The following is a 22,009-nucleotide window of genomic DNA, read 5'->3' as shown; positions in this document are numbered from 1 at the left end:
GGACTATGGGCATGCATGAACTGTCACACCTGGCTAATTTTTATTTTATTTTATTTTGCCTTATTTTATTTTTTTTGTTTTATTTTATTTTATTTATTTTTAGCAGAGACAAGCTCTCACTATGTTGCCCAAGCTGATCTCAAACTCCTAAGCTCATATAGAGACTTTTACAAAACAGATAGCTACAGCAGAGGAGACTATTAAATGGACCAAGAAGTAAGATAGGAGAAGTGTCAGGATAATAATGAAATCACAATGTGGTGGAAATCAAAGGAGTAGAAATACAAGGAGAAGAAAGTGGAATTTCTCTGAGAAAAGATGTTTTGACAAAAAGATCTCTAAATCACATGCCCTTTCATTTCAAATTGAAATTCTAAGAGATATTTGAAATAAGACACATGTTTCATTAGGGCTGAAACTAAAAAACAGACACCTGTGTATTCGACAAGTTTAAGGAATGTCTACAGACCTAGGTTCCATATGGATTGGGATCATGACTCTCTTGTTCAACTTTGAATCCACCATTTATGGAACAGGATATGTACTTCACAAACAATAGGAAGTAAGGAAGAAGGGAGAAAAAGAGGAAGGGAGGGAGAGAGGGATTAAATCAGACTGGTCCTGAGTAACAGCTAATGACCCTTCCTGAGAAAGAATGTGATGATGCATAAAACAAATAGAAGATATCTGTTTGACTGGCACCAATGCTTCCAATTTGGAGGTAAGGCAAAAATAAAGGTGTTTGGCATGGAACCCTACTGTAGGAATCCCTTTCACTGCTGTAGCCAGAATTATTAACAGTATCTCTGAAAGAGGTTGCTGGTTGAATGTCAATGGCAGGACGTCTCCTGATGCAGTAAGACTCTCCCATGACAAGGTGTACAACTGTATCAATAAGAAGAGTTGATTCTACCTAAAGAGGACATTGAAAGCTGCCACACACTTGTTTAAAGACTGTGACCTGCATATCGTGGCAGGGCAGGTCTCACTACTGCAGGCCTCCATTACAACAGTCCCAGCACTGACTGAGTAGCTAGGTTAAACATTAAAAGCTGATCGAGCCAGTGCCCTTATACAAAGGCTGGAATGTAACAAAGAGCCCACCAAGAGTTTTGCCTAGGCTTTTCCTGGGCCTTGAAGAATGACAGGGTAATGAAGGAATTCTTAACAGGACCCTTTTTAGGATTAAACAAGTTTTATTGAACCTCTGAAGAAACTCTCCAGGCCTCCACAAACAAGTTTATTGGGGTCTAAAGGAGCTCCCCAAACCTTTATGATCTAGCAAGAGACAAGGTAAGAGTAATCACCCTAGCACCTAGACCCCATTTAGGTTAAATAAACTTACTGAGGCTCCAGAAGAAGGTCTTCAGGACTCAGATCTTAGTTGCAGATTAAAAGAAGTTGACCACTTATCTCTTTCAATGAATCGCACACTTACATGTAGATATATAGCTTAGAAGGTATATAAGCTCTGGAAAACTTTGTAATTTTGAGTTGGTCTGGTGATAATTTCAAGGCCTTCTCCCTATAACCGGTTACAGAAATAATAACTCTCTTCCTCCCCAGTTCATCTGCATCTCATTATTTGGGCCATGAGAAATAGCCCGACCCTGCTTGGTCTGGGAACAACATGAGCAACACATCTAAGGAAGTGTCATTTACATCGAGGTAGTATAGATTAATGTATTTATTTCAGCAGCGTTTTGACAGATGACAGTGAATAATCTGATAAATAGGTAAGTATATTATGAAAATTTTCTCCTTTATGGAAATAATGTGTTTTGAGAATGAAGAGCACTTTTCTAATTTGTACAAAGTATAAGGACAGTCATGCAGACCTCAGAAAACAGTTGTGAAAATGGGTAAAGCAGAGATGTTTCTTTCTCTCTCTCTTTTTTTTTTTTTTTTTTTTTGAGACAGGAGTCTCACTCTGTCACCCAGGCTGGAGTACAGTGGCATGATCTTGTCTCACTGCAATCTCCACCTCCAGGTTCAAGAGATTATCCTGTTTCAGCTTCCCGAGTAGCTGGGACTACAGGCACCCACCACCATGCCTGGCTAATTTTTGTATTTTCAAGAGAGGTGGGGTTTCACCATGTTAAGCAGGATGGTCTTGATCTCCTGACCTCGTGATTCACCCACTTCGGCCCCCCAGAGTGCTGGGATTACAAGTGTGAGCCACCGCACCCAACCCATTTCCTATTTTTCATAATAGCACACCCTTCTACTCTCAGACCACATGGTTAGTTCGATTGGTGCCTCTACCTATGCTTCAAGTGTGGGCATATCACCTGGGTTTGGGAAATCAGATAATCCTGTCTTTTTGGAAACAGTGATTGTTTCAGGAAGAGTATCTGACTCATATAAAATGCAATCTCAGTAATTTTGCTGGAATTGCTGGATAAGAAAAAATCTTCTCTACTCATAGAGTTTTTATACATTTAAATATTGTAATTTTTTAGAGACAGGATCTCACTGTCACCCAGGCTGGAGTGCAGTAGCAGGATCATAGCTCACTGAAACCTCCAACTCCTGGGCTCAAACAATCTTTCTGCCTTGGCCTCTCAAAGCACTGAGATTACGACATGAGCCACCATAGCCTGCCTGATAGAGTTTTTATACTGCAGTCCAGCCTAGAGGTTCATGGTACGTTAAGATTCAAAACACTGTTATTATTCCTTAGCCCAGTTCTACTTACTAAAATACAGTTGGCCCTTGAACAACACAGGTTTGAACTGCTCAAGTCCATTTATAGGTGGATTTTCTTCTGCTTCCACAAACCTTGTGACAAAAAGACCAACTCCTCCTCTTCCTCTTCTTTTCACAGCCTACTAAACCTGAAGATAACAAGGATGAAAATCTTTATGATAATCCACTTCCAGTTAAAGAATGGTAAGTATATTTTCTGTTCCTTATGATTTTATTAATAACATTTTCTTTTTCTGTAGCTTATTTTATCTTAAGAATATAGTATATAATACATAGAGCATACAAAATACGTGTTATTTGACTTCATGTTATCAGTAAGACTTCCAGTCAACAGTAGGCTGTTAGCAGCCAAGTTTTGGGAGAGTCAAAAGCTACGTGTGGATTTTCAACTGTGTGTTGCAGGGAGGGTGGGCACCCCAACTCCCACAGTGTTCAAGGGCCTACTGTACTGGCATTATAACTTTTGATGTTGATCCTGTCCTTCTGACTCAGAGGGTAGAGAAAGAAACGTAAGTGATTTCTGCAGTGTTCACGGGACTCTATGACTGGCTGTCATCCTCTTGGTTCTACATAGCCCCTTGGTCTCCCAGGTATTTGAAGTGACAGGTGCCAAAATTACTTCAACACTAACCATGATCCTGAGGTTCATTTCTTTATGCAAGAAACCTCAGACATAGCTGTAGAGATGGGGAATTTAAAATGCCTCCCCTCACCATATAAAATCACAAAAGGATTTTACAGGCCCTGTCTTGAATTTCTCATGAAGTTACTTTGTGATTTTTTCTTCTTCCCACTTACCTGATCAATAATAAGTTGATTTTCAGACCTCCTATTCTTGCCCTTCTCCTATACTTGTCATGATTCTCCTTCCGCATGTCCTCATTACCCCTTCCTGAAGTCAGTTTCTGTTTAATTCACTTGGAAGTTTTTCCTGCTTACAAATAAGTTTTAATTGTATGAACTTTTGTCAATAAAAATCTTTTATATGAGTGCAAATGTTTCCCAAATTGGAATAAAGTACAATCCATTTATAAATGAAAACAAATTAGATTGAATTCCAGTGTTGATGTAAGTTATTTATGAATTCACATTTTTTATCTAACAAGATGTTAAAAGTAAAGTTTTGAGTAGACACAATAGATGTGGAATTATAATGTGTTTCCAAATTACTCTATGCCCGCTATGGTCTAAATGTCTATGTCTTCCCAAAATTTATATGTTGAAATATGTTGAAATTCTAACCCCCAAGATAGTAGTATCAGGAGGTGCGGCCTTTGGGAAGTGTTTAGTGCCCTTATAAAATAGGCACCAGGGAGAGACCCTTGTCCCTTCATCCAGGTAAGCTTATAGTGAAAAGAGGGCAACCTGTGAATCAGAAAGGGGTCCCTCGCTGGACACAGAATCTGCTGATGACATGTTAACCTTGAACTTCCCAGCCTCCAGAACTTTGAGATATAAATATCTGTTGTTTGTAGGCTACCCAGTTTATAGTATTTCGTTATAGCAGCCTGAATGGATGAATACAATGCCTGTTTAACACCAAATAATTTTGAGAGATTTTCCAGTAAGGGTCTAGGTTTTCACTGAATTTTCCAGCTTTTATTGGAGTTTGAGGGTCCATCAATGTGGATAGATCTCCTCAGTGAGGCAGGGTTAGGCACAGATTTCCAGAGTAGTATTTCCTGGGAGTATCCTCTCTAATCCCCAAATGACCGAGACTTTGATTCTACAAGCTTCCAGTCACCTATGGATTAGTTCTCATAACCACATTCATAAGTTATTCGAATAAAATCTGGAATAGAAACTGGTACAGGTACATGTACATGTACACAAACACACAATTATTCTGTCATTAGTCAGTACATTTCTTTTAAAAAAATGTATAGCAAGCAAAGTTACCGTGGGAAGATGGCCAAATGTGGATGAAATTCAAATAAGGACCTTCACAGGTTGGCCAAAATGATTATGAGCTTTAAGGAATCATAGTGTAATGCAATCATCTCAGCATACAGTATGCATATATACATATATACATTTGCACACACATATACACATCTATATGTATACACACACACATATCTTGGTTGTTTATTTCAAAACAAAAATACTTTCTAGTTCATGCAACAAAAACTAAATGGTTAAAGAAACAGACACATATCATTTATCAACTAATGTCATATTTTGCTACACCATAATTTTTTCATGGCATTTTTCACTTCTGCATTTTTCAGTGTATAGATCAGAGGGTTAAGTAAAGGTGTCCCAATTGTGTAAAACACAGCCACTATTTTGTCTATTGGAAAGGAGGTTGGTGGACGTGTGTATATAAATATACATGGACCAAAAAATATGACAACCACAATAAAGTTGGAGGTACACATGGAAAGTGCTTTTTGCCTTCCTTCTGCACTGTGGTTTCTCAGAAAATATAAGATGATAATATAGGAGATAAGCAGGATTATGAAACTCACCATGCAGATGGCCCCACTATTAGACACAACTAGCAAATTTATCACATAAGTGTCCATGCAGGCAAGTTTCAACAAGGGCTGCAAATCACAGAAATAATGATCAATCACATTTGGGCCACAGAAAGGCAGTCTCAAAGCCAGGAAAATTTGTGCTGAAGAATGGATGCAAGACCCCACCCAGGCCAGAATCACCAACATACCACAGACATGCCGGCTCATGATAGTTGTGTATCGCAAGGGCTTACAAATGGCTACGTAGTGATCAAACGCCATGAGGATGAGCACAAAAATCTCCATGCAGCCAAAGAAATGGGCTGCAAAGACCTGAGTCATACACTCCTTGTAGGAAATGGACTTTTTCTGAGAAAGGGCATCCAGAATCAATCTGGGGGTTGTGGTTGTAGAGAAGCAAGCATCAGCAAAAGACAGGTAGAACACAAAAAAGTACATGGGACACCTGAGGGTCTGGCTTGTTTTAATAGTCACCACGATGAGAAAGTTCCCCAACAGAGTCGCAAGGTAAAGAATCAAGAAGATTCCAAATATTGCCTTCTGCTTTACAGCATCCTGTGTCAACCCAAACAGAATGAATTCAGTCACACTGGTATTCATCACCATATTAGTGGCTGGAGGTAGGATGCAGTTAACAAGTGTTTAATCTGCAGAGAGAAGAAAATAAATGACATCTTGGGGAAATCCATGGGCTTGCCTCTGAATTCCTTTGTCCTAGTCCATGCTCTGTTACCTCCAACTTTCTTTGGGGTGAACCAGAGTCCCCTAGGAACCTTATAAATCTTCAAATGCCCAGGCCTCTTCAGGATTTAACCATTGATTTAGAGATTCACTGGATTAGACCAAAGCTTTCACATTTCTGGTGTCAAAAATAAATGTCCTTCACAAATTTTTGTTTCTACCTAGAGTGAGAACTCTTGAACCTGTTTTTTCCTTGGACAAGTGACCACTGCTTTGAAACTTAGCCTTCATAATATAAAAAATATAGTGCAAAAGTTTGCCCTACCATTTCCTGAATTTTCAGAATTAAGAAAGATTATATACCCACACATATTCGCACACATATATACACACATATTTCATATATTATGCATTTTATCTCTGTGCTTTGCAATCAGAAAAACACTGTTCCAATATAATTAAGTGCTAATACTGTTGGAGCATCCTCCCTGAAAAAGATCTTCTCATTCAGTTCACTGATTTTGTGTCCATTATCTGTGATGCCTTTAGTATCTTGGATGAAATATTCTTTACAAAAAATCGAGTTTGACAACCTTTTACTTATGCCACCTGTGTTCAAGATGTCAACTCACTGATGGTCATGATGTAACAGGTATGAAAAATATCTTGAGATTAGTGTACTTGAGCTCAGGAGCTATCCATTACTATCTTTACTGTACTCTTAAACTTATACCATTACAATACTGAGCTTCTCTGCCTATAAATGCTCTACCTATATAAATCTTCTAACATGCCTATGACCTAAGTAGGCATGTTTTCTTTAATCATATGTGCCTTTTTACATATATGTCCCAAATTCCCTAGTGCACTTTTTCTAAAATCATTATTTGAAAAAAAATCGCATAATTCTAACATAGAATATTATGATTTTTCTATTTCAAGTCCTTGTTCATAGCATAGTTATTATAATTGAATAATCATATAATATCATTTTGTATTCTGGTCTTGACAGAATTTTCAGAGCAATTATTCTTATGTTGCCATACTTTCCATACATTAATTACTAATTTAATAGAGTGCTAATGTTTACATTTTTATAAGAAGTATTTATTTGACCATTTGACCATGGAAACATTTATGTTGCTCTCAATTTTTACTCTCATAACAATCCTGCAAACAATTTTACAATAACTTCCAAAGTGCAGTATTATTATCCAAATGCTAAAGATTATCATTGTTATTTATAACAATGCCAAGATGGCCAAATAGGAACAGCTCCAGTCTACAGCTCCCAGCATGAGCCACGCAGAAGATGGGTGATTTCTGCATTTCCAACTGAGGTACCAGGTTCATCTCACTGGGGAGTGCCAGACAGTAGGTGCAGGACAGAGGGTGCAGCATACTGTGTGTGAGCTGAAGCAGGGCAAGACATCACCTCACCCGGGAAGCACAAGGGGTCAGGGAATTCCCTTTCCTAGTCAAAGAAAGGGGTGACAGATGGCACCTGGAAAATCAGGTCATTCCCACCCTAATACTGCGCTTTTCCAAGGGGCCTAAAAAACGGCACACCAGGAGATTATATCCTGCACATGGCTTGGAGGGTCCTTCACCTACGGAGTCTTACTCATTGCTAGCACAGCAGTCAAGATCAAACTGCAAGGCAGCAGTGAGGCTGGGGGGGGGGCACCCACCATTGCTGAGTTAGTTGTTTGATTAGGTAAACAAAGCCCAGGAAGCTCGAACTGGGTGGAGCCCACCACAGCTCAAGGAGGCCTGCCTGCCTCTGTAGGCTCCGCCTCTGGAGGCAGGGCACAGACAAAACAAAAGATAGCAGTAACCTCTACAGACTTAAATGTCCCTCTCTGACAGCTTTGAAGAGAGTGGTGGTTCTCCCAGTTCAGCTTGAGATCTGAGAAAGGGCAGACTGACTCCTCAAGTTGGTCCCTGACCCCCAAGTAGCCTAACTGGGAGGCACACCCCAGTAGGGGTGGACTGACACCTCACACAGCTGGATACTCCTCTGAGACAAAACTTCCAGAGGAACTATCAGGCAGCAGCATTTGTGGTTCACCAATATCCACTGTTCTGCAGCCACTGCTGCTGAAATCCAGGCAAACAGGGTCTGGAGTGGACCTCTAGCAAACTCCAACAGACCTGCAGCTGAGGGTCCTGTCTGTTAGAAGGAAAACTAACAAACAGAAAGGATATCCACACCAAAAACCCATCTGGATGTCACGATCATCAAAGACTAAAGGTAGATAAAACCACAAAGATGGGAAAAAAACAGAGCAGAAAACTGGAAATTCTAAAAATCAGAGTGCCTCTCCTCCTCCAAAGAAACATAGCTCCTCACCAGCAACAGAACAAAGCTGGATGGAGAATGACTGACGAGTTGAGAGAAGAAGGCTTCAGATGATCAAACTACTCTAAGCTACAGAAGGAAACTCAAACCAATGGCAAAGAAGTTAAAAGCTTTGAAAGAAAAGTACATGAATGGATAACTAGAATAACCAATGCAGAGAAGTACTTAAAGGACCTGATGGAGCTGAAACCAAGGCATGAGAGCTACGTGACGAATGCAGAAGCCCCAGTAGCTGATGCAATCAACTGGAAGACGGATATCAGTGATGGAAGATGAAATGAATGAATTAAAGTGAGAAGAGAAGTTTAGAAAAAAAAGAATAAAAAAAAATACAAACAAAGCCTCCAAGAAATATGGGACTATGTGTAAAGACCAAATCTACATCGGATTGGTGTACCTGAAAGTGATGGGGAGAATGAAACCAAGTTGGAAAACACTCTGCAGGATATTTTCCAGGAGAATTTCCCCAATCTAGCAAGACAGGCCAACATTCACATTCAGAAAATACAGAGAACGCAACAAAGATACTCCTCAAGAAGAGCAACTCCAAGACACATAATTGTCAGATTCACCAAAGTGGAAATGAAGGAAAAAATGTTAAGGGCAGCCAGAGAGAAAGGTCTGGTTACCCACAAAGGGAAGCCCATCACATTAACAGCTGATCTCTCAGCAGAAACTTTACAAGCCAGAAGAGAGTGGGGACCAATATTCAACATTCTTAAAGAAAAGAATTTTCAACCCAGAATTTCATAACCAGCCAAACTAAGCTTCATAAATGAAAGAGAAATAAAATCCTTTCCAGACAAGCAAATGCTGAGAGATTTTGTCACCACCAGACCTGCCCTAAAAGAGCTCCTGAAGGAAGCACTAAACATGGAAAGGAAAACTCAGTACCAGCCACTGCAAAACCATGCCAAATTGTAAAGACCATCGAGGCTAGGAAGAAACTGCATCAACTAATGAGCAAAATAACCAGCTAACATCATAATGACAGGATCAAATTCACACATAACAATATTAACTTTAAATGTAAATGGACTAAATACTCCAATTAAAGGACACAGACTAGTAAATTGGATAAAGAGTCAAGACCCATTAGTGTGCTGTATTCAGGAAACCCATCTCACGTGCAGAGACACACATAGGCTCAAAATAAAAGCATGGAGGAAGATCTACCAAGCAAATGGAAAACAAAAAGAGGCAGAGGTTGCAATCCTAGTCTCTGATAAAACAGACTTTAAACCAACAAAGATCAAAAGAGACAAAGAAGGCCATTACATAATGGTAAAGGGATCAACTCAAAAAGAAGAGCTAACTATCCTAAATATATATGCACCCAATACAGGAGCACCCAGATTCATAAAGCAAGACAGAAGTAGATATTAGGAATTGCCCTAAAATTTGTACCGAATGGGGGTCAAGAGGGAAGATAGTTCAGCTGAGCTTGAAAACATACCTTTTTTTCTTGTTGTTGTTGTCGTTGTTGTTGTTATTTTTTAATAAAAGACATAACATCCGATAGAAATGAGCTAATAGTGTGAGAACTATTAGCTCATACACACTGGAAATTTAGGCTGACATTTTGTAAAGACTAATGTTACAAATGGCCATTCATAGATTTTTTTAAGTGGCTCCTCACAGGCCTTTATGAGATGCCTGTTCCATGTCAATAAACTGGAGGAAGGATCCCAATGTAGGTATTCCCTCTTCTCACTCTTTCTATCTTCTCCCTCTTTTTGCCTCCTTTCTATTACTTGAAAAATAAAAATGGGCATTTCATTTATAAATGACATATAATAATTCATGAATATAATCAATGATCACTGTGGTTTCCAAATGCAATGGCAGAGATACTCACAGTGGCTTTCAAAGCCCCCAACTCGGTGCCCTCACTTGCTTTCCACTTGTCCTTCAACTACTGCTCATTCATGTTCCATCCACACGTGACACTTTCTGTGCCTCATAGATACACCTAGACAGTCTCATTCCCTGAATTTCCATGTTTGACAGTGGCTGAATGACCTTTCCTCTGCTTTAATCTCCAAGCTCCCTTTCTACCTGTGGACAGGGTACCCAGCTTAAATACCATCTCCTCCACAAAGCCTTCCCAGATTATTCCAAATGACTCTCTCACTGATGGCCTTTCACTATTAAAATCTGTGTGTGCTGGGGGGGTGTTTATTGAAACATGTAATCCTTAAGTATCTTCTTCTCTCACTTTTGTTTCAACATCTTTTATTCACTTCATTTTACAATATTCTGTAAGGCAAGTTGGCGTTGTTCTGTTTTGAGCACTTCAGGCTAAGCTGAGAGGCAGGGTTTAGCAGAGAGCAGTCAGAGAGGATCCAGGACCAGAACCCAAGCCTCTTTGATCCACAGCAATCTCTCCTTCACACTCCACCAGACACTGCCATGCAAAACACTGACGCCAACCACCCAGGTGGAGCCAACATCAAGCTGAAAACCCATAAACAGGTAAAGAAGAAAACCACTGATAATTCAGGTTGTGCTCTGACTATCAAATGGATGTAGTCTTTAGGATAGGTCAAAGATATCAGCATTTTATATATTTATTTGAAAAATGACAGTGAAGAGATTTAAAAGGTTACAATGATAGACAGATTAGAACTAAAAAGACAAAAAAAAGTCATTGTGAGCAAGAGTCAGGGAAGAAAAATTAGGAGATAAGACAGAGAAAAACATAGAGTACAAGGATGAGGAACAGAGTAGTTTCTCCTAGGATTTCACTAAATAGTTTTAATTCCCTTTGCTCCACTCCTCATATTATTTCTCACTCTAACCCCACAAAGAAGACACGGTAAGCAGGGTAACAGTAGGACATGGGCAGCCAACATTGTATCATAAGTACCAGGATATTCAGTATCATCAGCATCAGTGCATCCTGATTACATATTATCAATGTGCATTCCTGTTTTTGTCCTGACCTTAAGCTTTACAAAGAAGAAATCTACCAATATTAGATACTATACCTTTGCCCCCTTCATTGTGTTCCTTTTTTTTGGTCAGAATTGGGCCTGAGACACTGCTGCAACAAGCAGAGGCCAACGTGAGCTGGAAAACTGTAAAACATTGGAATCTTTTTGTCACTGAGGGAACTATGCCCTTGAAACTTCAAGTTTCTCATGAGACAGAACTACATATTGGCAACTGCCCTAAAACTGATCCCAAATGGGAGGCAAGAGAGAAAATAGTTCCGTTAACCTTGAAAACTTACCTTTTTTCTTGTTTAAAAAAAGAGATAACATCCTATAGAAAACTGCTAGTTTTCTCTTTTTGAATTCTGATTTACTTCCAAGGTGAATCAACTGCAGTCTACATGACATGTGTGAATTGCAGTTCAGATTTTTCTTCCCTTGCTTTCTGCTGCAGAAGCTAAGGGGAGAGGAGATACTCCACAGAGAGCCAACCCTTCCTAAAAAGGCCCGAGTTTTACTCTAAAAAAGAAACTGAAATACTGGCAGAAGGTTTCTTACTTCTGTTTCTAAAGATCTCTAGAATAAAAAGAAAATATCCCACTATTCTGTGTAGAAACATCTCTAAAGTTTTCTGTTACCCCAAAATCTTCCCAGGCAGAGCATGTGAATTAAACATTTATTTTTCCTCCATTAAGTACTTATAGAGATTTCATAAAAGGTCACACATGTCCAACCTCCAGAGGGACAAAGAATACACCCTTTCCCACCCATCCCTTAGGGACTTGCTCAGTGAGCTACTTAGCAAAGTTAATCCAGGACCACAGCAAACATGGGGCCAATTAATCCCAGACAAGGCTGTCAACTGGCAGTTCTGTCCTCTGAGCCTGCCTCTTCTCACCTGTCCTAAGAAACTCCTCCCATTTCTGTTACAAGTGCTCCACTGAAGCACACTTCCAGTCACCTTCCAGTGTAGACTACTAAAAGAATCGCCTTTAGAGCAAAGGAGAAGTATCATCATCTACAGTGGATGCTGATTGCATATCATCAGTGTGCATTCCTATTCTTGTCCTGACTTTGTAAAGAAGAAGCCTACAAGTATTGGATACTATACCTTTTACCCCCTTCATCATAAACCGTTTTTTTAAATAAGAATTGGGCCTGAGCTCTGTAGACTACTAAAAGAGCTTCTACTTTAGAGCAAATCTTTTTGACTGGCCAAAGTAAAGACTCAAATATATATGATATTATTGAATTCTAGCTCCAACATTTGTGTTTCTATGACTTTAGGCAAGTGTTTTTTTTGTTTGTTTGTTGTTTGTTTGTTTTTTCTTTTTTGACAGAGTCTCACTCTGTCACCCAGGCTGGAGTGCAGTGGCATGATGTCAGCTCACTGCAACCTCCACCTCTCAGGTTCAAATGATTCTCCTGCCTCAGCCTCCTGTGTAGCTTGGATTACAGGCACACACCAAAATGCCCAGCTAATATTTGTATTTTTAGTAGAGACGGGGATTCACCATGTTAGTCAGACTGGTCTCAAACTCCTGACCTCGTGATCCACCCACCTCGGCTTCCCAAAGTGCTGGGATTACAGGCATGAGCCACTGCACCTGGCTGGCAAGTTTTCACTAACTTCTCCTAATTTCCTATTCTGGAAAAATATACCATTAAATATAATAATTTAATAATCATAATCATAATAAACCAGTCATAATTATTCTTAATCCCAATGATAATTATAAAATTCACTATCAGTAATTATAATGAAAACAATGAATTCATATTTCTATAATTTCTAAAACATTTTAAAGTCAGTAGAGAGAGGAAGGGGGAAAGAGAAGAAATGAAAATATAATAATGTTTTTACATTCTTTTGTTTTTAAATCAACTTCTTAAGTTATACTTTACATAAAATAAAATGCAGCATTTTAAATATACATTAGGTGAGTTTTGACAAGTGTGTAAACCCATGTAGCTACTACCACAGTGGTAGATATTTATCAGTTTTATCTATTCAAAGAACAAGGTTTGGGCTTTTTTTAATGTTCTCCTCACTTTTATATTCTATTTCTTGGTCTTCTTCTCTGTATTATTTGGTTTTATTATATGGTTTCATCAGAGGACTACGAGGGAGAATCTGTTCAATGCCTCTCCTCTAGCATCTGATGATTTGCTGACAGTCTTTGAAGTTCCTTGGCTTATAGATGCCAAGAACCTAGAATCTAGATGCCAATCTCTGCTTCCATCTTCACATGACATTCTCCTTGTGTACATGTCTGTCTCTGTGTCTAAATTACCACTTTTAATAAGGACAATGTTATGTAGGATTCTCACCCTAATAATCTCATTTTAACTGGATCATTTGCAAAGACTTTAATTCTGAATAAGGTCATATGAACAGGTACTGGAGATTAAGACTTCAGCATCTTTTGGGGGATACAATTTGGTCTATAACACACCTTACAGAGCCCCTGGAACTGGGGAAATGCCCTGAGAAAAAGTACTGCATGATTGAGGCTCTTAAGATTTCCTCCAGAAGCTCTGCTGGTGTTTCTGCCCCTACTGCACCTCCAACAGTGACCCTCCACCAGTGCCAAGCCCAGGTTCTCTACCTCCTGCTCATGCCCAGAATCAAGAAATGCTCCCAGAGTAAAAGTGACCACAGAATTTAACTCACTTTATTGAAAGTCGTGTCTCTCCAGATACTTATCTAATTCAGTTTTGGTTGCCCCAACAGTCTCCAGTACCTCATGAAGGTGATTCTTAATTTTCTATTGTTCACAATAGGAGAATTTTTGGCTATGAGTTATTGCAATCCATCCAGGAGCAGAAGCCCATTTATGTATTTTTATTATTATTCATTCATTTATTCAGTAATTATTTATTGACTATTTACTATGCACCAAGCACTGTTCTAAGCACTGGGAATTTAACAGTAAATTTTTTTAAAAAGACAAAAATTTCTACCCTCATATAAATTACTTTCTGGCATGTAAACAGTAAACAAAATAAATAACTAAACTACATGACATGTTAGATGATGATAGTGTTAAGTGGAAAAATTAAACAGAAATGGAGGAAAAGGAGTGAAACTGTTAGTGGGTAGGATTTGCAATTCTATAAGTTAGTCAGAAAAGTCATTATTGAGAAGATGTATTTGAATAATCAACCAAAGGAAGTGATGGGTTAAGCCATGCAGATATCAGAAAGAAGAATAGTTGAGACTCAGAGAAGAACCTTTCAAAGTTTCTTAGTCAAGAGTGTGTCTGGGGTCACGTAAAAAGTTGACAGGAACAACGGTTTTTATGCCACAATGAGGTCAAAGATTGTTAAAGTTGGGCACTATAGAAGTACTCTGGAAATAATGGAGGGGTGGTTGAAAAGTTGTGGGTTTGAAATTGAGATTATAGAAAGATTTAAACTAATGATAATAACAAAGTCTATAGTATGACCATCGGAGTGCAGCTGAGATAGATTAAAGAACAAGATTCCTATAAGAAAATTGGTCCATTTGTCAATTTGGGAGCTAATATGTTGGAAGAATCATCTACGTGGATATTAAAATCATCAGGAAGTATAGCAGAATCACCTTGAGTGATGGTGAACCAGGAGCCAACACCTTCAAGGAACAATGGGAAGGACCCTGGAGCTCTAAATGATTTTTATAAGGAAGAATGGAGTTTGTCATAATCACATGGAGATTAAAAACTAGGAATAACCATGAACTGGGGAAGGAGTATGAGCTGGAAGTAGCAATAAGAAGCAATCATAAAAAAATCTCATTTCCAGGCCTCCCACCTGAGGACTGTGGAAAAGGAAACATCCCTTACTTAAGTGGAAACATGGATGAGAGAAGCAGGAAAGCAAAACAATAAAGGAAATGTTCATATAAGAGATGGAGATTGCAGCGGAGTCTGCTTATTATGGACCTAAAATACAGAAGACCTAATGAAAGGGGATTTGGTTGGCGGGGGGGGTGATAAAATTTATTATGGAAACAGAAAGGTTACAGTGTTGGAGGGAATTCAAAACACTAACTTAAACATTCTCTTTATAAAACTGGCAGTTCCTAGTTGGAGAAATGTTCATGCAATATCTTCAAATCCTGGGAACTCACAAAACTCCTGAACTTGCTATGGGATGTTTTAAATGAGCATAATCCACTAGAATGTTCGCTGTGAAAATGGATTTTTTTTTCACTGCTACCTAGAATAGCACTTGGCAATAATGAGTTTGTCAATAAATATTTGTCGAATTTAATTTAATTTTGAGAGAAAATATTTCTGTGGATGTTCCTGGTGCCAGATAACGTTGACAGGAGCTGCTAATTGTCCACTAAAGCCCATTATCCCCTCCTTCTCCATAACAGAAGGGTACCTATGTTCATGTCCACTCAAACAGGGCTTACCTTCCTCAGTCCTCTATGCTTCTAGGTGTAGCTCTGTGACTAAGTTTTTGTCATTTGGATGTAAGCAGAGATATATGTGTAACTTCCAGGCTGAAATTCACAAGGTTGGATGTGTGCTTCTCAAGTTTATTTTCTCTTCTTGACATCTCTCATCCAGGCTGGTGGTGTCACAACTGTAGATAACCATGCACCATGGTAATGCTTCTCAGACTGTAATGTACAAATGAAACACCTAGGATTAAATGCAACCTACCATTCATCAGGTCTAGGGTGAAACCTGGGATTCTGCATTTCTAACAAGCTCCTTGGTGATATTGATGATTCTAGCACGTGGCTCACACTTTGAGTGTGAAGCCTCTAGGGAATCACTCAGCACATCCTGGAAGGTACCTGGGTTCTTGAATGAAGAAGAGGAGGTGACTTGCCAACCTGAACCATTTGTATGGGACTGTTACAGCAAGAAGAATAAATTTCATATTGTTTAAATCACTGTATCATTGTGGCTCTCCTTTATAAGTCGATCCTTACTCTGAGTAATTGCAGAATTCAAAATATGCATGAGACAATTATCCTTTTTATATAATAACACTATACTCCTGGGAGGATACCTGGATCTCTGATATTGTCTGTCACATGCAAAGATGGCATAGCTTCTCCAACAATTTTAGCAATTTTTTCATTAAAAATATTAGTTTGCATTGACCACGAGAATGTGTAGCATTGAAATTTGAAGCTCATTGAAGTAGATATACAGAAAGAAAAGTTCAGAAATTGCCTACATCTTCATAGTTCTGGGTTGCATCTTCTTATTCCTTTACCACAAAGCAACTCTGGATCAGTATCTGAGATTTGCAGGGCAACAATCAATTCTGTCAAATACCCAGATATAGATAATTTCTAATAGATTGGCTCATTTTGACCAAGTAAAAAGGAGCTCACATTATAAACCGAAACATAAATTTAGTCATTATCTGGGAAACTGCAATTTGAGAACAGGCTGAAATACTCACAGTATTAGTTGTCTATTATTGTGTACAAAATTCCACAAATTTAGCGTTTAAAATAATTGACATTTATTTTTTCACATTGTCTTCTGATTAGGAATCTAGGCATGACTTATCTGAGTTTTTCAAGGGTCTTTCACAGGGCTTCAGTTAAGGTGTAACCAGGGCTGTGGTCTCATCTTAATTAACTGGGGTTCTACTCCCAAGTTCATACGTTTGCTGGCAGAGTTCACTTCCTTTCCAATTGTTGGACTGAGGGCCTCAACAGTTGTTCATTGGATATTAACCAAAGGCTGTTCTCAGTTCCTTGCTACAGGGACATCTGAAACGGAAGTTCACAAACTGGCAGATTGCTTCATCAAAGTGAGCAAAGGAAAGAATCTTGAGAGAGACAAATTACGGGTTTGTAATTGTAATTTCTTATATTAACAATAACAAAAAGTAAATTACCATAGAAAGCATTTTTGATGAAAATAGAATCATTAATAGAGATGATCTTGATACACTTCAATGATTACAGGGCCACAGTTAATCATAATCTATCGGACTAAATGGACTTTGTATTGTCCATAGGGTCATACCCAGACTTAAGACTTAAATTTCATTTAGATTGTTCAGTGCACATTTAATTAAGCAAATTGCTTTTTTACTACATATACTTTTATTTTTAAAATATAGACAAGATTTTCTTTTTAAATTTAATTATATATTTTTATTTGCATATAATCATGGGGTACAAGTGCAACTTTGCTGCATTAATATATTAGACTGTGATAAAATCAAGGCTTTTAGTGCATCTATCACTGGAGCAAATTATATTGTACCCACCAAGCAACTTCCCATCTTCTACCCTCCCACTAACCTCCCCTGCCCCTCCAAGTCCTTATTGTCTGCCATTCTGCACTCTGCTTCCATGTGTACACATAACTTAGTTCCCCATTTATAAGTGAAAACATATGGTATTCATCTTTCTGTTTCTGAATGTTTTACCCAAGATAATGGCCTCCAGTTCCATCCATGTTTCTGCAAAAAGCATCATTTCATTCTATTTTATGGCTGAATACTATTCCATTTTATATATATATAACACACTTTCTTTATCTAATCCTCCACTGATGGACACTTAGGTTGGTTTCATACCTTTGCTATTGTAAATAGTGCTACAATGAACATAGAAGAGCAGGTATCTTCTTGATATAATAATTTCTTTTCTTTTGGATAGATACATAGTAGTGGGATTGCTGGATGAAATAGTAGTTCTATTTTTGTTCTTTGAGAAATATCCATACAAATTTCCATATAAAGGAGTTACCAAAACACCAGGGGTTTGGTCTATGTCCTGCTCCTCACCACACAGAAAGCCAATCACTGGGATGACAAGTATTGCCAAGGAGGAAGGATTTAATTGGGTGCTTCAGTCAAGAAGTTGGGAGCTCAGTCTCAAATCCATCTCCCTGGTTGACTAAAACTAGGGGTTTATATATATCAGGGAAGAAATGTAACAATGTGTAAGATAACAGGAACTAGGGAGGGGCAAGGAGGCATCTGGTGCAGTGATCTGGTGAGTTTCAGTTCTTTAATACTTCCTGAAGGTCCTTTCCTGAGGAAGGAACTCTAGATGAAACAAATACAAGTTTCAAGCTTTAACAGTAGAAAAGGGTCAATTTCTATGTTCATCTAAAAACGACGATTTATGGGACTATTGGGCCAGTTTCAAAGGTCCATTCTAATTTATACTTCCACCAACACTGTATAAGAGTCCCCTTTTCTCCACATCTTCTCCAACATATGTTCTTGTTTTCTTAATAATAGCCATTTTGGTTTGTATAAGATAGTATTTCATTGTGGTTTTAATTTGCATTTTACTGGTGATAATTAGTGATGTTGAACATTTTTTCCATATGTCTGTAGGCCACATCTATTCATGTCCTTAGCCCACTATTTTTTTTTTTTTTTTGAGATGGAGTCTCACTCTGTCACCCATGCTGGAGTGCAGTGGCATGATCTCAGCTCACAGCAACCTTTGCCTCTGGAGTTCAAGTGAGTCTTTTGCCTCAGCCCCTCAAGTAGCTGGGAATGCAGAGGTGTGTGACACCATGCCCAACTAATTTTATTCTATTTTACTTTACTTTGTTTTATTGTATTTTAATTTTTTGAGATGGAATCTCATTCTGTAGCCCAGGCTGGAGTGCAGTGGCATGATCTTGGCTCACTGCAACCTCTGCCTCTCAGGTCGTGGTTCAAGCTATTCTCCTGCCTCAGCCTCCTGAGTAGCTGGGATTACAGGCACATGCCATCATGCCCAGCTAAATTTTGTATTGTTAGTAGAGATGGGGTTCCACCATCTTGGTCATGCTAGTCTTGAACTCCTGACGTTGTGATTTGCCCACCTCAGCCTCCCAAAGTGCTGGGATTACAGGTGTGAACCACTGTGCCCGGCCTAGCCCATTTTTTAATGGAATTATTTGGGTTGGGTTTTGTTGAGTTGTTTGAATTTCTTGTAAATTTTAGATACTTTTCCCCTGTCAGATATATAGTCTGCAGATATTGTCTTCTATTTTTCAGGTCGTCTGCTAACTCTGTTGATTATTTGTTCTGTTGTGCAGAAGATTTTCATTCAGTTATGTCCCATTTGTCTATTTTTTTGCAGTTGTTGCCTGTACTTTTGAGGTCTTAGTCATGAATTATTTACCTAGACCAATGTCTAGAAGAGTTTTTTCCTAGATTTTCTTCCAGTATTATGCTTTCAGGTCTTATGTTCAAGTCATCTATTTTTTCTTGTGTTAATTTTTGTATATTGTGGGAGATAGTGGTCCATTTTCATTTTTCTGTGTATGGCAATCCGATTTTCCCAGCACCATTTATTGAAAAGGGTATTCTGTCCCCATTGTATGTTTTTATTCATTTTATCAAAGATCAACTGGCTATGTGTAAGTGCCTTTATTTCTTGGTTTTCTCCTCTATTACATTGATCTATTGATCTATATAACATGTTTATACCAGTACCATGCTGTTTTGATTACAAATGTCTTGTAGAATAATTTGAAGTCAGGCAATGTAATGCCTCCAGCTTTGTTATTTTTGCTTAGGATTGCTTTGGTTGTTCAAGCTCTTTTTTGGTGTGATTTGAACTTTAGAATTGTTTTTTCTAATTATATGGAAAATGGCATTGGCATTTTGATGCAGATTACATTGAACCTGTAGATTGCTTTGGTTAGTATGGTCATTTTAATAACATGAATTCTTTTGATCTATGATCATGGGATGTATTTCCATTTGTATGTGCCATCTATGATTTCTTTCACTGGTGTTTTGTAGCTGTCTTTGTAGTGATCTTTCACTTCCTTGGTTAAATATATTCCTAGGTATGTTATTTATTTTTTGGTAGCTATTGTAAATGGGACTGCCTTCTTGATTTGGTCCTTGGCTGGATCATTATTGGTGTGTAGAAACACTACCAAGTTGCGTACATTAATGCTGTATCCTGAAATTTTACTGAATTCATTTATTAAATCTAAGAGGTTTTTGGTGGAGTCTAGGGTTTTCTAGATACAAGATTATATTATCAACAAATATGGATAGTTTGACTTTCTCTCTTCCTTTTCCAATGTCTGTTATTTTTTTCTCTTTCCTGGGTGCTATAATGAGGACTGCCACTACTACGTTGAATAACAGTGGTGAAAGTGGGCATCTTTCATTGTTCCAGGTCTTAAAGGAATGCTTTCAACTTATTTGTAGTTTTGTCATATATGACCTTTATTATCTTGAGGTATGCTACTTGTATGCCTAGTTTGTTGCAATTTTTTATGAATGGGGTGCTAAAGTAAACTTTATTAATGCTTTTTCTGAGTCCATTGAGAGGAATATATGATTTTTGCCTTAATTCTGTTTATATAATACATTATATTTACTGATCTGTGTATATTGAACCATCGTTGCATCCCTAGGATAATCCCACTTCATCATGGTGTATTTTTTTTTTGATGTGCTATTGGATTCAACTTGCTAGTATTTTGTTGAGGATTTTACATCTATGATCATCAAGAATATTGATCCATAGCTTTCTTTCTTTATTTTTTCCTTCTCTAGTTTTGGTACCAGGGTGATACTGACCCCATAGAAGACATTAGGTAGAATTCTTTTCTCTTTGACTTTTTGGAATCCTTTCAGAAGGACTAACATTAGTTCTTTCTATATTTGGCAGAACTTAGCAAGGAATACATTTGGAGAATTTTTATTACTGATTCAATCTTGCTACTCATTATTGGTCTCCTCAGGAATACAATTTTATACTGTTTCAATCTCTAGATGTTGTGTGCTTCCAGGAATTTATCAGTTTCCTCTAGGTTTTGTAGTTTGTGAGCATATAGTTATTCATAGTACTATCTGATGATCTTCTGTATTTCTGTGGTTTCAGTTGTATTGTCTCCTTTTCTATTTCTGATTATGTTTATTTTGATCTTCTCCCTTTTTTTGATTAGTCTAGGTAGTGGTTTGTCAGTTTTCTTTATCTTTTTGAAGGACCAACTTTTTGTTTGTTTTCTTTTCTTTGTAATTTTTTGGTCTCTTTTCATACCATTGTGCTCTGATCTTTGTTTTTTCTTCTGCTAACTGGGATTGGGGAGCTTGGTTTGTTATTTTTCTAGTTCCTCAAGGTATGATGTTAGGTTGTAAATTTGTCATCTTTTTGTCGTCTTAGTGTAGGCATAATGCTATTCCCTGGTAGCAGCATTTTTGCTCTATCCCACAGATCTTTGTGTGTTGTGTTTTTATATTCATTTATTTTAATTTCTTTAAATTTTCATCTTACTTTCTTCATTGACCCAGTGATCCTTCAGGAGCATACTGTTTAATTTCCATGTATTTGTATAGTTTCTGAAGTTCCTCTTGGTATTGATTTCTAACTTTAATCTACTGTGCTCTGAGAAGATACTTGCTATGATTTTGTTTTTTAAAAACTTGTTAAGTCTTGTTTTGTGGCTTCACATGTGGTCTATCATGGAGAATGTTCCATGTGCTAATGAAAAGAATGTATATTCTGGGGTTGTTGGATAGAATGTTCTGTAAATGTCATTAAATCCATTTGGTCTAAGGTCTAACTTAAGTCCAATGTTTCTTTGTTAATTTTCCATCTTAATGGTGGGTCTAGTGTTGTGAATAGTGTGTCAAAGTCTCCCCATATTATTGTACTGCTGTCTCAATCTTTCCTTAGTTCTAGTAATATTTGTTTTTTTTTTAATTTAGCTACTCATGCATGCTTTTGGTTTCTGTTTGCATGGAATGTGTTTTTCTAGCCCTTACTTTCAGTCTACATGTATCTTTACAGGTACGATGAGTTTCTTGTCAGCAGCATATAGCTGAATCAGGTTTTTAAATTCATTCTGCCAATCTGTATCTTTTAACTGGAACATTTAATCCATTTACATGCA

General features: G+C 37.9%; 1 protein-coding gene across 1 annotated transcript; it reads right to left on the bottom strand.

Moving 5' to 3' along the window:
- Positions 1-4,883: 4,883 nt before the first annotated feature.
- Positions 4,884-5,798, bottom strand: LOC100993894 (olfactory receptor 4C11-like). Its single transcript, XM_003811934.2, has one exon. It carries the CDS (start codon positions 5,796-5,798, stop codon positions 4,884-4,886), a length of 915 nt encoding a protein of 304 aa, XP_003811982.2.
- Between the last annotated feature and the right edge of the window lie 16,211 nt (positions 5,799-22,009).

The sequence above is a fragment of the Pan paniscus genome, chromosome 9 (genome assembly GCF_029289425.2).
Source record: "Pan paniscus chromosome 9, NHGRI_mPanPan1-v2.0_pri, whole genome shotgun sequence".
In the NCBI taxonomy this organism is placed as follows: Eukaryota; Metazoa; Chordata; class Mammalia; order Primates; family Hominidae; genus Pan; species Pan paniscus.
The sequence above is the reverse complement of the archived record's forward strand: the minus strand, read 5'-3'. Positions and strand labels throughout refer to the sequence as shown.

Excerpts from the sequence above, each read along its gene's own strand:
- LOC100993894 (XM_003811934.2), bottom strand. The coding sequence starts at position 5,798 with ATGGTGATGAATACCAGTGTGACTGAATTCATTCTGTTTGGGTTGACA.